Genomic DNA, 16,812 nt, shown 5'->3' on the forward strand with positions numbered 1-16,812 from the left:
TCACCCGTGATGCCCCCATTGTCCCATCCCCAGCCCTGGAATCTCCAGGACATGGAGAGGAGTTGCCAGCCACTCCAGGGAAGTGGACATGAGGCCCAAGAGGCTGCACGATGGGTCCAAAGCATTCCAGCCCAGAAACCAGACCCTCACCCATAGGCTCATGGGGTTTGCAAACACTCCCATCCTTCCAGGTCATTAGTTACTGCAGCTCCCAACCCAGGTGCGGGAACAGAGGCCAGACTCCCAGATGCACTGACACCCGCTGCAGGGTCTCCTAGGGGAGACACTGGCTGTCCTTTCTGCCACAAATGGCAATGTGCACTACCCCCAGACCCGGCCCAGGCACTGGGACCCAGATATTCTCGGCTTCTAGCCAAGGAGATGAATAATAGACTGCCCATTTGGTCTGGGGTGTGTACCTAGGTGGCAGAGCCCCAGCCAGGTGTGGCAGATGTGGTCATGGACAAAGGATAAGTACAGCTTTGAGGAAACCGCACGAGGATTCCTTCCGGCCTTGCCCACTGCTTGCAGCTCTCGCCAGGTAATGTCACATGCAGGTGTGGGGGAGGGGAAGTGCCACGAGGCCAGGCACACACCTACCAGGCACAGGACTACTGGATGAAGGAGAGCAAGGGGCGCCTGATAATTCAGGAGGTGGGTGTCCACCCTTCCCAACTCCTCCATCAGACTTTCCTTCCTCACGCCCATCCCGTTCCCCTGATGCCCTCTTGCCCTCTGTGCCTCCCATCACAGCTCACCAAGCTGTTCACACGCTAAAGAATTGATGCTTTTGAACTGTGGTGTTGGAGAAGACTCTTGAGTGTCCCTTGGATTACAAGGAGATCCAACCAGTCCATTCTAAAAGAGATCAGTCCTGAGTGTTCATTGAAAAGACTGATGCTGAAACTCTAATATTTTGGCCACCTAATGCGAAGATTTGACTCATTTGAAAAGACCCTTATGCTGGGAATGATTGAAGGCAGGAGGAGAAGGGGCTGACAGAGGATGAGATGTGGGATGGCATCACAGACTCAATGGACATGAGTTTGACTAAGCTCCAGGAGTTGGTGATAGACAGGGAGGAAGCCTAGCATACTGCAGTCCATGGGGTCTCAAAGAGTTGGACATGACTGAGCAACTGAAGTGAACTGAACTGAACTGAGGAGCCTCTGAAGATGTAATGGATGGTTCTAATGGTGGGTGTACTGGCAAGACTATGGAGAGGGCTTTTATATGGAGGCACCACCTGCCCACAAACATCGCCTGATACTAGAATGAGCAGGGTTGGAAAAGCTCAGGACTGGAAAGAGCTGTGAAGAACCCCACATGGTATCTGAGGTCCCCCTACAACTTCCCTGTCAGACTTAAATACCAGCAGGGACAGGGAACTCACTACCTCAGTTGGGAACATCCTCTGCAGGGCCACGGGCAAAGATCCAGGTTCGGAGTCAGGAGACCTTGGCCTGCTTCCTCATCTGTGAAATGTGCAGATTCAAAACTCCAAGGGCAACTACACCACAAGTGAATGAAGGTCTTTGTAGGCGGTGGAGCTGTACGCACCAGGGGTAGGGGGTTGGGTAGGAGGCGCCCGGGGGGGGGAGTTGACACACACCCAACTGGTGACAAAGCAGAGGAGCAGTGGGCAGAGGGTGCCAGGCCACGCATGACTCAGCTGCCCCCCAGGTCACCCCTCACATTTGTCACCATTAAGGCAGGTGGGTCTGGGCAGTTGTGCCCTTGCCCTAGGGTCAGAAAACAGGATGCCAGCCACAGAGCCACACCCCTGAGGGCCAGACTCAGCCAGGGACCCTCACCCTCACTGCCCAGGGGCCAAGGGGCCTCAGCTACCCCAGGAGACCAGCCCAGCTCAAACCCAAGTCTCCCCTGCAGGTCTGGGACAGTGGTCAAGCCAGGCAGGCCTTGGGTCTCCAGGGGCAGGAGGGACCCTCATTCTGGGACAGCTCCTCAGGCCAGCAGATCAAGAGGCCATTGGATGAGGGTGTCCGGTGCGGGGTGGGGGGGCTCTCTGGGGCCTTTCCTAGTGATGTCATGGGAAGACAGGGCTAATGCTTGCAATAAGCTCACTGCGGCTCCCTCAGAGAAGGGCTTGGTGATGGCCCAGAAGAGTGGCGATGACACTGCTAATGGTGTCCCAGTGGTTGAGATTTCTTAACCCTCTCAATGTGCCATTGCTGTTATTTATTGTTGTTGAATCACTAAATGGTGTCCGACTCTTTCTCAACCCTCTGGACTATAGCCCACCAGGCTCCTCCGTCCATGGGATTTCCCAGGCAGGAATACTGCAGTGGGTTGCCACGCCCTTCTCCAGGCCATCTTTCCAACCCAGGGATCAAGCATCTCCTGCATTGGCAGGTGGATTCTTTACCACTGAGTCACCAGGGAAGCCCCAAGGTGCCCTCACTATCCTCATTTTGAAGATGACAAAAATAGACACAGAGAGGCTAATACACCTGTCCAAGTTCACACAGGTGGGCCAGAATGGGGCAACCCCAGAGCCACCCATCTTGTGCTGCCTCCCCTAGGGGGACAGCTGAGCTGGGTGACGGGAAAGCAAAGGTCCAGGACAGCTGGGAATGGGGGATCTACTGTTCAAGGGCCCCTATAGCCTGGGGCTGACTCAGATGATTCCCACAGGGTCTCACTTAGGGATTCAGGTACGCTTCTGCCCATTTGATGGCCTAAGGAATGAGGCTTAGAGAAATTAAGCCACCTGCTCAAGGTCACTTTTCAAGGATGTGAACTCAGTTCTAACTGAACTACTGTGTGACCGAACCTGAAGCCCAAACTTTCAGCAGAGGTTTAGGGAAGATCCATCAAAACTGCACACTGTGCTGAGTGCGTGCTTTGCAGGCATCTCTCCCAAATTCCAGCAACAATCCTGGGGGGGGGGAGTGTCACCTCGATGCACAGGTGTGAACACTGAGGTCTGGGGAGGCTGTGACCTTAGGCAGCAGGATACGAGCCCGAAAGTCCTCTGCTCTCACCCGTGGGCCAGAGAGCTAAGGGCAGGGCTTCTGGAAGGAGGGAGGCACAGACCCGGGGACCGGAGGGAAGTCAGAGGTGGCTCTGATCGCTCACTGCTGCTCACCTTGGAGGTAGCGTGAGTGGCCCTGAACCCAGGGAGCCAGGCTGGAGCCATTAGCTGTCTAACCGCCAGCCTTTCAGAGGACCAGAGCGGGGGGACCAGAGCGGGGCTGGCTCCCGGACAGAGAGGCCCCCGCCCCCAGGCCATCTCTCTCTATTGCAGAAGCCTGTCTACTGGTGCCTGGAAGCCTTGCCAGCTCCTCCAGGGCTCAGCTTTTATCTCAGCCTGCCTGAACTGCCAAGTGCACCACAAACTGCCTGAGCCTGAGCCAGCACCAGCCCAAGAGCCCAACTCCCACCACCCTGGCCTCCCCACCAAAACACAAGTCAGGCTGTGGTGGGGGGTGGGAGGGGGTTCCTGCTGATGCCCAGGTAGCTTTAGGTCTCTCGGGGGCTGGGAGGCAGGAAGATGGCCCCCCTCAAGCTACTACGTGTGTCTCTGGGCCTCTGTGCACCCATCTGCCCAAGAGGTAGATCACAATAGTAAAGGCTAACATGTGGGACAAGCGCTGGTGTCAGCAATTCACTGCATTAGTCCTTCAGGCTCAAAACAGCCCCAGAAGTAGATACTGTTATGTTTTATCTACTTTTTCCAGATAAGGAAAATGAGGCACAGACACCCAAGTTCACACAAACTGAGAGGAACTGAAGCTTTCCCCAGATAAGTGGCCTTGCTTTCTCCATGGGTCCTGTTGCCTTAAAAGCACATGGGCTTAACAGTGGCAAGGATGGGGTTCAGGACAAGGGCACATATCCTCTGGCCCCCAGCCCGGAGTCCGGCCTGGCTGAGGAGTCCCCTTCCCATGGAGAGGGGCAGAAGAACACAGTGGACGAGAGCCCAGATTCTGAAGCCCCCAAGATAAGAGGTCATTCCTGGAGGAGCCTCCTGTGCCTCAGTGCTCTCATCTCTAAAATGGGCACACCAGGAGCTTGTAGCTTGTGGGAATAAAGGTGTGTTCAAAATGCTGAGCCTAGGCCTGGCGGAGTCCGAGGGCAGCAAGGTCCAGGACTGTTCTAGTCCAGCCGAGCCCCCAGGGAACCAAAGAGAGTTTGGGGCTTGAGGGGCCTGCAGGGGGTAGGGATATTTCAGCCCACCTGTGCCAGGGCAGGCACTGGGCAGGGTTCAGAAAATGTGTATCTTGTGCTCCTTCCTCCAGCAGCCCCAACCTGACTCCCAAATCTGCAGGGCTCCCCGGGGGCCCCAAGGAACTCCTGATGGGTGAGAGGACCTGACTGACAGAGGGCAAGCCTGGGGAGGCTGGGGTCCAGCCGGGATTCCACCTCACTTGAGAGGCCCCTCGGTGCCAGCCCTGCCCTGCCCCCACTTGCCATCTGCCTGGTCCCTGGGGTCCCAGTCCCCCCAGCTGCTGGGTTTGCTCATGTGATGCCCCAGCTGCTGTGAGTCAGAACACAGAGTCACAGCGCTGCCCCAGGATCAGGCTTGGGGGTGCTGAACCTGCTCTGGTTCTAGGTGGGGTAGCAGCAGTGAGATTTGGGGCTGTGTGGTCACATTTCCCTCATCCCCCACCAGCCCTGCCCCTGACTCTTCACTCCATACCCCGCCACCCACCATCCACACACAGGTCTTGCTGAGGATGAAGTGACCCGGGGCTAGACTCAACTAGAGCACCGTCCACCTGGCCTCCTTCATGGCAGACTCTGCCCTGCCCATCTTGCACTTGTCATGCTGGACCTTGCTAGGAAGCCCACCCCCACCGCATGTGGACCTGGCCACAGCTCTGCCGCCTCTTGTACCTGTCCTTCTCCTGGACTGGCTGACCACCGCCCCACTTTGTCTCCTCAGCTATGAAACTCCTCCCTCCAAGCAGGAGCCTTGGGCCTGGGGTAGCCAGACTCTCCTACCCCAGTCACAATCCTGCCCTTCTCATCCAGCTTGGGTGGCGGCCCACACTTCCAGAAACTTCCCACCATCCCTTCCCCTGTGGGCAGATTGCAACCCGCCGGCCTGGCAATCAGGCTACCAAAATGACACATGCCAGCTCTCCAGTACCATCACCTGCTCCAGTCGCCCCCATCATTCTCAAACCTTTTCCCACTGCAGTTTCTCAGCTAGGAATGCCACCCCTGCCACCCCATCAGCCCTCTCCCTCTCCCCACCAGCCTCCCAGGCCAGCCTCTATGCCCTCTGTGGAGCCTCCCATCCTCCCAGGTCAGGAAATTCTCTCCCCCTCAGTCAGCAAGCTTATCTCTTTCCTTGGTCTCAGATCCTAATTGTCTGTTTGTTTGTGTCCCTGACAGGTTGAGGGGGTCCTGCCCAGTGGCCCAGGGAACCACCGAGGTTGGCAACAAGAGAGCCGCACCTGCCCAGAGTGGTGTCCTGCACAACCTGACCCTCTCGGAGCCAAGCCCAGGACAGGAGGCGGGGCAGCTACCACCCCCAACCCCAACACACACTTCCACTTATCAGCAGGGCCAACTGCACCCGGAGAGAGAGAGGCAAGGCAAGGCGGCCGCAGTGATGCTAAGACCAAGGTGGGGTGCATCTCAGGCCCCTGGGGTCCCTGCAGCAAAGGGGCTCAGGTCTGGTTCCAAGAGCTAGTCCTGCCCTGGTCATTGGCAGGGAAGACCCCACGGGAACCCTGGCCTGGGATCTGGGGGACTAACTCAGCCCCTGATGGTTCTCACTGACTCCAGACCCTTCTCCCCGACTCAGTCCGGAGGAATCAACACACTGCCCTCAGCATATCCCCAGTGTGGGTGGGGTGGGGTGGGTAGGGCAGGGGCTTGGCTCTGGACCACCCACACCCAATTTGTCTCATTCAAATGAGTCCCCTCCCCTAGAATAGTACCAGGCACACAGTAGGTACTCAATTATTATTTATATAATTAACTTCTTGGGCCCTCTACAGCCACAAAGGCTATTCTTCCCCACCTCACCTCGCCCAGGCCAGAGCTGCTCCAAGCAGGATGGTAGTGGTGGCAGCATGGTGAGAGGGGCCCCTGCCTCAACTCATGTCCCCCCCAACCCTCCTCAGTAAAATGAGCACCAGCCACCTCCGTGGGGGCCATAGGAGACCCCAACTCCCATGAAACAGCACCACAGGAAGGAGGCCAGTTGAGAAGGAGGTGGGGAGAGGAGCCAGACGTCCCCCAGGTGGGGAGGCCCTATCAACTCTGAGCAGACGGGGACCTGGGGCCTGGCGGTTAGCAAGCAGGGAGCACTTCCCCACCGACTCACGCTGGTTCCCAGGACGCTGCCTCTCATCCTAGGTCCCCCATGTTCAGACCCCACTGCCAGGTTCCTCTCCTCCCAAAGGCAGGGCCTGGGCCATGAAGAGCCACGTTGCCCCTGTCTCAGTGGCCGGTGGGGGGCCCCCGGATACAGCCCCAGGGCAGCGGCAGGCAAGGCTGCCCCCGAAGTGCCTGTGCCCAGCCGCCTGGCCCTATCCTCTCCTCCCTGAGGCCAGAGGCTGGCTTTCCCTCCCCACACTTGTTCTGTGATCTTGAGTGAGCCCCCTGCCCTCTCACCAACCTTGCTTCTCTCATCTGAACGGTAAGAGGCAGGAGACAACAGTACTTCCCCGGCAACGGAGCAGACCCAGGGACCCTACCACTCCCAGCCTCAGTTTCCCCCGCTAACAAACGGCTCAGAGAGGTTCCACCCTCTCCGGCTCCACCCCCTTCCGCGGCATCTCGCTGTCCATCTGCCCGCAACTCTCCAGCCCCGGCACAGCCCTGCTCATGTGTGGGCTAGAGACTTCAGAGCCCCGCTCCACCGCCACCCCACCCTCAGACACACACACCCCTGTTCCGCCTCCCTCCTGCCGTTGAGCCCTTGATCTGGTACCTGGTGATGAGCAGAAGGTCCCGTGTGGGGCCAGGCAGCGGAACCACCTTTCAAGATCCACCTCTGAGGCTTAACCTGCCAGCCGTGGTCCCGCAGCGGCCGAGGGAGCTGGTGCGCGTGAAGACTCCCTCTCCTGAGACAGTGCAAGGCAGGCAGCCAGTGTGGAGCTGGGGGAGGCGCCGGGGTGTGTTTGCGGGGGGTGGGGGGGGGGACACCCCTCTCCTGCCCCAGCTGGGCTCCTCCCTCCTCCGAGCTCGGCTGGGGATGACGGGACCATACGTGAGTCACACGGATTTCTCAGAGGGAGGCTGGGAGGGGGCAGGGCTGAGAGCACCGAGGCGGGGACATTGAGGGATGCCCATGACTCAGCGCTGGGCAAGGGGGCACTTCAGCCTCCCCTCCCCCCCACCCCCCCATCCAGGTGCCAGGCTTTGTGGACGGATGCTAGTCAGAGATAACTGCCTCCTCGCCCTCCATCTGTTACTTCCCTAAGGCTGTTCTCCCCAAAGTTCCCGCAGAGAGGCCAGGGTTACTATGGCAACAGTCTGCCCAGATGCCCCCCCTTCCACCCAGGGCCCGGCAACAACTGCCCCTTCCTGAAAGAAAGGCCGGCCTCCTTGGCAGCAGGCAGGAGCCGGTGCTGACCAGCAGAGCGGAAGGGACTCCAGGGAAGGGGTGAGGGGCGGGTGTCAAGCCGCCTGGCATGCAGCCAGCCAGGCCGCACACAACTGGCCACTTGACCTTGACTCCTCTCTGAGCCTCAGTTCGTCCTCCCAGCAGAGGGACCCACCTCAGTGTTCCCCAAGCACTCACAACATTCAGCAGGCTCAAGTTCTGCACTCTGAGACTCCAGGGGCTTCTTGAAATGGCCTTCCAGTTTGTCTGCTGGGTCAAAGGGGGAAACTGAGGCCCAGGGGAGGAACACTTCCAGGGGGCTCCGAAAGCTCAGAGAGAGAAATTTGAAAATGGGCTGATGCCCCCTTTCCCTTTCTGGCCACTGGCCTCTGTCTGCAGTTTCCTCTCTGTTAACCTTCACGGCTACCCTGGGAGTCAGGAAACTTCAGATGGCCCACGCTCCCCCATTGTGGAGGGTGGGGAATCCCTCATCTTCCTTCATCCCTCCAATGTGAACCAATGATTTCCAAGTCACAGATGCTGGAAGGATTTCATAGCCTAATGAGGGCAAGTGATGAGAGCAACAATAACAACAGTAATAATAATAATTAATAATAAGGATTAGATGCACTGACCATTGACTACATTCCAGACTCTTCCCTGGCGCCACAGCCATGGCAGCACGGGAAAACTCGTTGCTCAGACCAGCGCCTGACACTTGAGCCCTCAGTCAACGTTCGCCATGAATGTGCTGAAGCAGAAGGGAGAGCCAGGAAGCCCAGAGAAGGTAATTAACTTGCACAAGATCACACAGCTGGGGAGTGGCAGAGGCGGGGCAGGACCCCAGATGGTCTGGCTCCACAGCCAGCTGTCTTAACCGCTCATGAACTTAGACTCCCAGGCCTCTGGAGTGGGCCCTGGATACTACGGATGCCCAGGGCCCTAAGGTCCCTTCTCTCTCACGGGGATCTGCAGAAGGGCCTGGAAAATTCACCTGCTGCAGCATGAATGGAAGCTTTTCAGGCAGCCCAGGAGGCCAGGGGCTGCTGCTGGTGAAGTCCATCCCTTACCTGCTCGTATAAACCAAGCTGCAGGGAAGAGGAAGGGCAATAAAGCTACACAGTGGGGCACAAGGAAGCCCCCAGGCCTGAGCTTCTGGAAAGCAGTTCTGTGCTCTCCAAGCAGTCAGCCCGCTGACCAGGCTGTGCCCCTGCCTGGGAGAGGTGGGCACTGGGTCTATGTCCAGCCGGCTGCTCCCTCCCAGGGCTGCAGTGAGCACTGCCTCATGGCCAGGGCAGGAGGGGCCGGTCCACATTGGAGACCAAGAAACAAGGGGTGAAGATGTTCTTCCTCATCAGAGAAAGGACAGGGAGGAAAGGACCCAGGAAAAGGATCCAGGATTCCTTAAATTCATGTCTTTGGGCAAATCATCACTGCTAAGGTTCAGTCCCCCCAAGGTCTGTCCTTCAGGGCCAGGCCAGATGGCCGCTGGAGCAGCCTCAGCTGTTCTCTGGGATCCAGGCCAGCCAGACAGCAACCAGACACACACACACACACAGACACACACGCCACAGAGGGTACTGGCTAGCAGGGAGCAGATGGAGGGTCAGCAGCGCCACTCTGAGTTGGCAGGGACTTGCTGAGCTGGATGTCCAAGCAAGGGACGCAGAAGCCTGGAGCTAACTGCCACCCTGGCCACATAGGAAAGGCCCTAGAAGGTGGCCCAGCCATGCAGGAGCTGCTCACCAGGCTCTGCCCGCTCTCTCACCATCAGCCTGCTCAGAGACCTACTATGTGCTGGGTACTGTGCCAGGCTCCAGGGGTTGGGGGGCAAGCCTGGCTCACATTGTAGCAACACTGGGGAGTCAGTTATCAGCACCATAGAGCCCTAGGGAGCTCTGGGAGTCGGAGAAGAGAAACCAAATAAATTATTATTAATCACAACACTACCTGTTACTGGGCTTCTCAGGTAGTGCTAGCAGGAAAGAACCTGCCTGCCAGTGCAGGAGACGTAAGAGATGCAGGTTCAATCCCTGGCTAGGGAAGATCCCCTGGAGGAGGAAACAGCAGCCCACTCCAGTATTCTAGTCTGGAAAATCCCTATGGACAGAGGAGCCTGGCAGGCTGCAGTCCACAGGGTCACAAAGAGTCAGACACGACTAAGGCGACTTAGCACGCGTGCTGCCTCTTCCTAGTGCTGCTCCCGGGACTAATTACCAGGGCTGTGTCCATAGGCTCTGAGTAAAATGCTCAGCTCTATCTGAGTTCTTGTTGTATCCTCCACCCTGTGGGCTGGTTGTGCTGGTGTTTCAGAGACACAGATGGTCTGTGTCTAGGTCTCCAGACCCATGGGCTCTAACCAAGCACCTGCCAGGCACCAGGCTCCTGCTAGGTTCATCACATTCATGATCTCCCCTGCATCTCAGGACAGTTGTTATCCTGCTCCACTGAAGAGGGACAAGCCTCAGAGAGGGTGAGGGTCACAGCCAGGGTTTGAAACAGGTTTGTCAGCCCTTGAGAGCAGCTGGGTCTCGAAGAATCAGTTTCAATGAACAGAGACCAGCAGGAAGGACTTTCTGGGCAGAGGGGACAGCATCAACAGAGAGGGGAGAAGTGGGACATGGGAGGCATCCTTGGAAGGAAGTAGGATCTAATTAGTGGGTGAAGGCAGATTCAGGAAGATCTTGAAAGCAGGGAGTTTGCTTCTGAAGGGGTTTCATCAACGGCGCTGAGAAGCCAGGGAAGGAATTTCTTGTGACCAGCATGCAAAAGGTGGTCCACAGACCTACAGCATGACCAGAGGAGTCATTAGGAATCCAGCATCTCAGGTGTGCCCCAGACCTACAGAACCAGAATATATATTTAAACACGATCCCAGGTGGTTCCAGCATTTATTCAAGCAGGAGGAACCTTGGTCTGCTCTAGAAGCTGTACCACCAGTGAGGGGATGGGATATGGAAGGGAGGCCAGAGCCTTGCTGGGGCTTTAGAGATAGAAGTGGGTGGGAGGCTAGGGACCTTGGTCCAAGTAATGAGAAGCAGAGGCTGGGACCCCCACTCCACATGTGAGAGGGGATACAATATCATAGACTGCCCTGAAATGCAGGGATCATGGGACGGACTACAGATCTGGGTGACAGGGAAGAGGCTCCCCTTGGGAACAGCAGAATGGGGGTATCCTTGTGATATAGTGGGGAACCTTCCGGAAGGTCACTGGAAACACACAGCTAGGGCTCAGGGGTAAAGGGCTGGAGTCCCCCAGGGCCAGGGAAGGTCATGAACATTACTGGCTGGTGATAGTGGCCAGAGATGGGGTGGAGAGCGCAGAAAGTTGCTGAAAAGGGCTTCCTTTGAAGGGACGGAGGAGAGGTGGTAATGCTACTGCCGAGAGGCTGGACTCGGACTCTGGGCTCAGGCCAACGGGCTTCTGCTTCTGGCTCTGGCAGCCTAGGGACTCAGGCAGCATCTCTCTAGCCATCCACCATCTGTGCAGATAGTAACAGCACCACCAGTAGTAATAAATGAGGCCACATACATCAAGCTCCTGGCCCAGCCTGGCACAAACGCGTACTCTAATGTATTTGCAAGGGTTTTGCTGTTCAGAGAAGCCTGCACAGGAGACAGAGCTGGGGCTGTCAGGGCGGTGGGAGGACGTGTGGTTCCCAGTACAGGAGGGAGGACGGGACATTCATGGTGGTCACAGTGGCAGAGCCTTGGGCAAGTAGGAGGGTACAGTGGGGCTTCTGCCTGGAGGCCTCACCCTTTCCCAACTCTAATCCTCCAGCCTGGGCAGCCTTGCAAACAGTGAAGCACTGTGCCCACCGTCAGGAAGATCACCACTGCCTGTGTATGGGTGGGTCCTTATTGGACAAGAATTGTTCAGGTTCGGGCTTCTCCCCCTTGCAAGTTGAGTGTCCCTGAAAATAACTGAGCACCATGTCCGGCACACAGTAGGTGCTTGACAAATGTTGGCCAATGTCATGATTATGACCAAGTCAACGCAAATGCCACAGGCCCACACTCCACCATTCGCAAAGCTCTTTCATGTCCAGTGTCTCCTCTACAAACAGTGATGACTGTTCCCACTTAACAGAGACGAAGACTGAGGCTCAGAGAGAGAGTTTTTCCAAAGCCTCACAGCGCATCTGTATGAGAGACAGGATTCGAACCCTGGTTCTGTGACTCAGACTACGTACTTGGCGGCCGATGCTCCCAGCCACCTCCCTGTTCATTCCCGTGGGAAAGCTTCCTGGCCACAGGCGTGGGGGTAGCCACAGTCCCATGATAACGCCATCACAGCCACCCTAGGGCGCAGGGGGTTGGCACAGGCCATGTGACTCAGCCGCCCTCACAAAGGGAGCTGTGTGCCTGGTGCTTTAGGCCTGCCTCCACCACCCATCCCCCAGCCGGAGAAGGAGCAGGGAGCCTGACAGATCCAAGACGCAGGAGAGCTAGAGGCACCTTCAGCCAATGGGACAAGTTTAATGGAGATTCAAGTCCAGACTTGGGGTGCAAGAGGCTGGTGCCAGCTCCAGCGGTGGAATGAAGGGCAGGGGTGACCCAGGTCTAAGCTGGCTTTCTGAGGCCTTATTTGGAGGGCCAAGGACAGACTCAACCCCATTGGTGCCCCACCCACGTTTACCTGCATCAGGTTTCAAAAGCATGGGGCTTGTGGTCTGGGGAAAAAGACACTCCCTTGATACCAGCCGCTGGGCTCCTGTGTCCCCAGCACTGACCTCTCGCCACCTTTTTCCCCTTGAAGGCTTCAGACAAGTCCATGTGCCTCTATTAAGCTCTCACTGTGTACCAAACAAGGGACTTGTGTTTTCTCCCACAGTCCTGCCAAGGAAGTTTTGCCCGTTTTGCTGAAGGGAGAGACAGAGGCTCAGAGAGGGAGGTCCTGTGTGACCAGCCCAAGGTCACACAGGATCCGACTTCAAGGCCGGCGTCTTCCCTTAATACCCTCTTTCTGTTTCCAGTGGTATCTTGACCACATGCCAACAAGAAGTGTCCTTGGACCTGCCCCAGACAGACAAACAGACAGATACCGCCACCCCCATCCCCCACCTGCCACCTCCCACAGTTGCCCTATTCCTGCCTAGACACATTATGCAGGTCCTTAGACAAAGTTCAGGTTGGCTGGGCCTCCCCGGACCACCCTGCTGACCTTCCCCGGAGGCAGGCACGCCTGGGTGACCAGCTACCTAAGACAGAAGGTAGACAGGGTGGCCACCCCCTCTCCCTGAGCATGACGGAATGTCTGACCTCAGCCCAGCCCCCCAAGTACACGTGGCAGGAAGTTTGGATCAAGCCAGAGCAGGCCTGGAAGGCCATTCTGACCACACTCCTGCCTCCAGAAGCCCCTGAACCCAGGGCAAGGGCAGGCCCAGCAAACAGGGGCCGCAAGCCCTCTCCACAGTCCCATTCCCCAAGCTGCCAGCCTGAACCACCCTTGCTGCAGGAAGTAGGTGCAGGGCGGGGCATGCAGAGGCCCGGGTTCCACAGGTGAGATCCCATGCTGTCTTTACGTATCAGGCACCCCTTTGCAGCCCAGGGTTTTCGAGCTGGTGAGCTGGGTGCAGCCTTCCTACGGGATTGGGGGGCTGACATCTGGCAGAACCACTGTCCCTAAGGGGACCTCTGGTGCTCTGCTCTGAGGCAGGCTTGCCTGGGGGAGACTTGGTGATTGCTGCTGTTCAATCACTAAGTCGTGTCTGATTCTTTGCAGCCCCACGGACTACAGGATGCCAGGCTCCCCTGTCCTCCACTATCTCCCAGAGTTTGTTCAGATTCGTATCCATTGAGTCAGTGATGCCATTCAACCATCTCACCCTCTGCCACCACTTTCTCCATTTTTCTTCAATCTTCCCCATCATCAGGGTCCTTTCCAATGAGTGGACTCTTTGCCTGGTGATTAGGAGGCTCCCCACTGCCCCCTTCTCACCTGGATTCCTCCCAGCACTGCTCCCAAAGTCCTCCAATCAGCACAGCCTGGGACCTGGCATCCAACTGTCCGGATTCGAGCTTCTGAGCCTCAGTGTTCACAGGTGTAAAATGGGTCTGCGCAGGCTTCTCTGAGGCCAGGGCTTCCAGGGAGTGCAGTTACAGTTGCTCTCACTATCCCAAGCTCTCTTTCAAGGCAAATTTGGCCCTTAGGAGGAGCAGAAGAGGCTTCGCCCTCCTCCATAGGAGCCTCCCTTCCTGGACAGGAGACCCAGGCTGGCCACCCCAGCTGTCACTGATGTCTTGGTGGCTGTGCCCGTTTGGTCAGTGCTCACCCCCAGCCCTGGCCTGTGAGGTTTGGGTGGCAGCTACTCAGACACCCAAGACTTGGGCCAGGGGTGAGGCATCGCCACTCCTGAGTCGCAGGAGGGAAATGAGGCCCAGAGAGGTTGAGCCACTACCCGGCAGGTGGCACAGCAGCAGGCAAAGACGTCAGATCTTGCTTCATCGTGGGGTAACAAGGTGCCATGTTGCTTGACTGCCACAGGCTCCCCAGGGCTCAGGCTCTCAACTTTGACCTTCATGCAGCCAATGCCACACCCCCAGCAAGACACACACACACACACACATACACACGCACACGCGCACACACACACACACACCAGCACAGGCTTCCCAGGTGGAGCTAATGGTAAAGAATCCGCCTGCCAGTGCAGGAGATGCAGCAATCACAGGCTGGATCCCTGGGTCAGGAAGATCCCCTGAGGTAGGACATGGCAACCCACTCCAGTATTCTTGTCTGGAAAAACCCATGGAGAGAGGAGTCTGGTGGGCTACAGTCCATGGGGTCACAGAGCCGGACATAACCGAGCGTGCACGCCCGCACATACACACACACAGAGCTGTGTGGAAGGTGTTGGCTGCCAGAGATGCACCTGGGAGCCATAAAGAGGGTGCCTCAGAGTCCTTACCTGGAACCCGGGGCTTCTGTCACTCCTCTTTTGATAAATAAAAAGGCGTGTACTTTGTGGAAAGGCCATCCTCACCCCGGGAGATGCCCCCAGTGCCTCCCCAAAAGCACCACTTCCCACCTGTGCCTCTGCCCTGGCAGCCAGGGCGCCCCCAGGGTCTCCCCATAAGTGCTGGGGCGCAGATGGTTCAGGAAGTGTAATGGGGCGATGATGACAGATACTCAATAGCAGGGGTGGCCTAATTAACTGAGGCAACATGGGGAGCCCTTTCTGCTTCCCACACGCCCCAGGGAGCCAAGCTCGTGGGGGCAGAGCTGGCCGGGCGCCGGGCCCCCTCCCGGCTCCAGCCCCCCACTTCCGTCTGGCTGCCGTGTGGGGCCAGGAGACTGGGTGTGTGTGGGTGGAGGTGGGGGTGGAGATGTCTGCTCCCGTCTTTGTTTTCAGATCTCTGCTCCTGCCACCTCCCTCGAGGTAGATAGGGAACCAGCCCAGAGACGGCAGGCTGCCCTAGTTTCCACTAGTGGCAGCGGCAGGACCAGCCCTTTGCTCCAGGCTGGGATGGGACATGCTGCCAGGTGAGGGGTCTGGGGAGTGGTGGGAAGGACCCCGTGCTGGCCAGAGGGGCAGGCACGCCCCCAGGCCTGCACCCTGTCCCGTCTCACCCAGGGAGACTGCCATCCCCCGCCTTGTCAAAAGTCAGACAACCTGGGCCAACCAGCTCCCAAACCGGTTTCCCATGAGATCCCTGGTGGAAGTAGGTTCTGGGTGCTGGGTGCCTGCCTCCTGCCTCCCCATCCAAGCACAGAGGTTTGCAGCCTCCCCTCGGCCCCCCACCTTCCACAGTCTCCCCAGCTGAGCCCAGGGAGCATACCGCACCTGCCAGCTTCCCTGATGACCAGCACGAGAGTATGGCCAAACCCCCTTCAGAGCCCCGAGGGGCGACCCTGGGACCGCCAGGACCTTCACGTCAGCCCAGAATCCTGAGTTGTGGGGCTACACACCTGCCTTCAGGTGTGGAATTAGACCAGGATCAGCCAAGGTCAAGTGAGCCAGGCTGGGAGCCACGCTCCCCCAACCTCTCCGCCCCAAGCAGCCGCTTCTTACCTCAGGTCTGGGCAGGCCCCTGGCTGGACTCTGCCTGTGCGACTTTCTCCCCGTCCACCTTCTCCCAGGGCTCCCAGGCACCCAGCTGGAGCTTGTCTGGGCAGGCAGGCCCAGGTATGGCTCCGCCCTCATGCGTGTCTCTTCCCATTTCCGGTGGCCCCACAGCTCCTGCCTCCCTCTCTCATTCCTGGGTTTCCCTGCAAGGGCTGACTTGGACTCTTGGGTGCTGAAGTCTCCCCGGCCCTCACCACAGCCCTTAATGGGCTTTCAGCACCTCTGTTCAGGGCCTCCTGGGCTGTGGCCCTCCAGGGGTCCCTGAATGTCTCTGAGTCTCAGTGCCCCCTTCCCCAGGGCTGGTGGGTGTCACTTCCCCCATCACCGTATGTGATGACTAGCTCTGCAAGCTTCTGCCTCCTCCTCTCTGAGCTCAGACCCCACCTGAAGCCTAGGCCCAGACTCACCTGCCTGCAGTAGGAACAAGCCAACAGCCTGCAGCTGGCTGGAGACAGGAGGTGAGGGTGGGGCTCTGGGGCCTGGGGACTGGGGTCACGGTCCCTGCTGTCAGATATTCAGCCTCGTGTGGGGCACAAAGAGGAGCTGACACAGAGGAAGGATGGGGGCAAGAATTGGAGGGGTTGTGGGCAGCTGCGCCAGCTTTCCAGGGGTACAGTGGGGAGTAGTCCAGGCAGGCTCTGCTCTGTCCATCCTGGAGGTCCCCACAGAGGCCTGGGCCTCTGTGGACCATTTGTGCCCACCCCCACCTCCCCTGCCCAGCTCTACCTGCCTGGCCCCTGCGTCACCCTTGAGGCTTTGCCTGAGGCCAGCAGTTCTCCTGGCCCCACTTCCACAGGTGGCTTGTTTCCCTGCCCACCCCCAACCCCAGTGTCCCTAGTATTGAGAACTGAACCACCACTTTTTCCAAGAAGTCATCCAGGCAGTTGTTGATTCATTTGGCAAAGTCTGTTCCAGGTGCCACTGCGGACTCGGCCCCAGGTGAGGCCCTGAGCCACATAAATACACCTTGAGCACCTTTCCTCACCTCCCCCTGCCACAACACAGGGTTCCTGTGGGTTCCCCTCATCTGGGGCCTATTCCCCAGGGTCAGAGTCATTTCTTTCCTTGTCTGTGAACCCTGCCAGATGACCAAACCCACACTCCAGCATAGGGCCTGGTGCAGAGAAATTCTGGGTGACTGGGGGTGAAGGAGCACATATGGGGAGAAGCAGTGGATGATGGATGGACAGACGGATGGACACGTGGACAGACT

At 57.9% G+C, this 16,812-nt stretch overlaps 1 protein-coding gene across 2 annotated transcripts in view; it reads right to left on the bottom strand.

Annotated features, from left to right (window-relative positions):
• The window catches only part of ADGRG1 (adhesion G protein-coupled receptor G1), a 43,580-nt gene extending 27,889 nt beyond the window's left edge, over nt 1-15,691 (bottom strand). The window contains exon 1 of one of the 2 annotated variants that reach the window (XM_040253898.1): nt 15,546-15,691. In XM_040253898.1, the coding sequence (XP_040109832.1) occupies nt 15,546-15,677 (132 nt within the window). In that variant the 5' untranslated portion in view covers nt 15,678-15,691. Of the gene's footprint in view, nt 1-6,913; nt 9,440-15,545 lie in introns of those variants that run through there. The other variant, XM_040253899.1, reaches the window with a different exon arrangement.
• Nucleotides 15,692-16,812: the final 1,121 nt, after the last annotated feature.

Source organism: Oryx dammah, unplaced genomic scaffold (genome assembly GCF_014754425.2).
Source record: "Oryx dammah isolate SB20612 unplaced genomic scaffold, SCBI_Odam_1.1 HiC_scaffold_13, whole genome shotgun sequence".
Classification (NCBI taxonomy): domain Eukaryota; kingdom Metazoa; phylum Chordata; class Mammalia; order Artiodactyla; family Bovidae; genus Oryx; species Oryx dammah.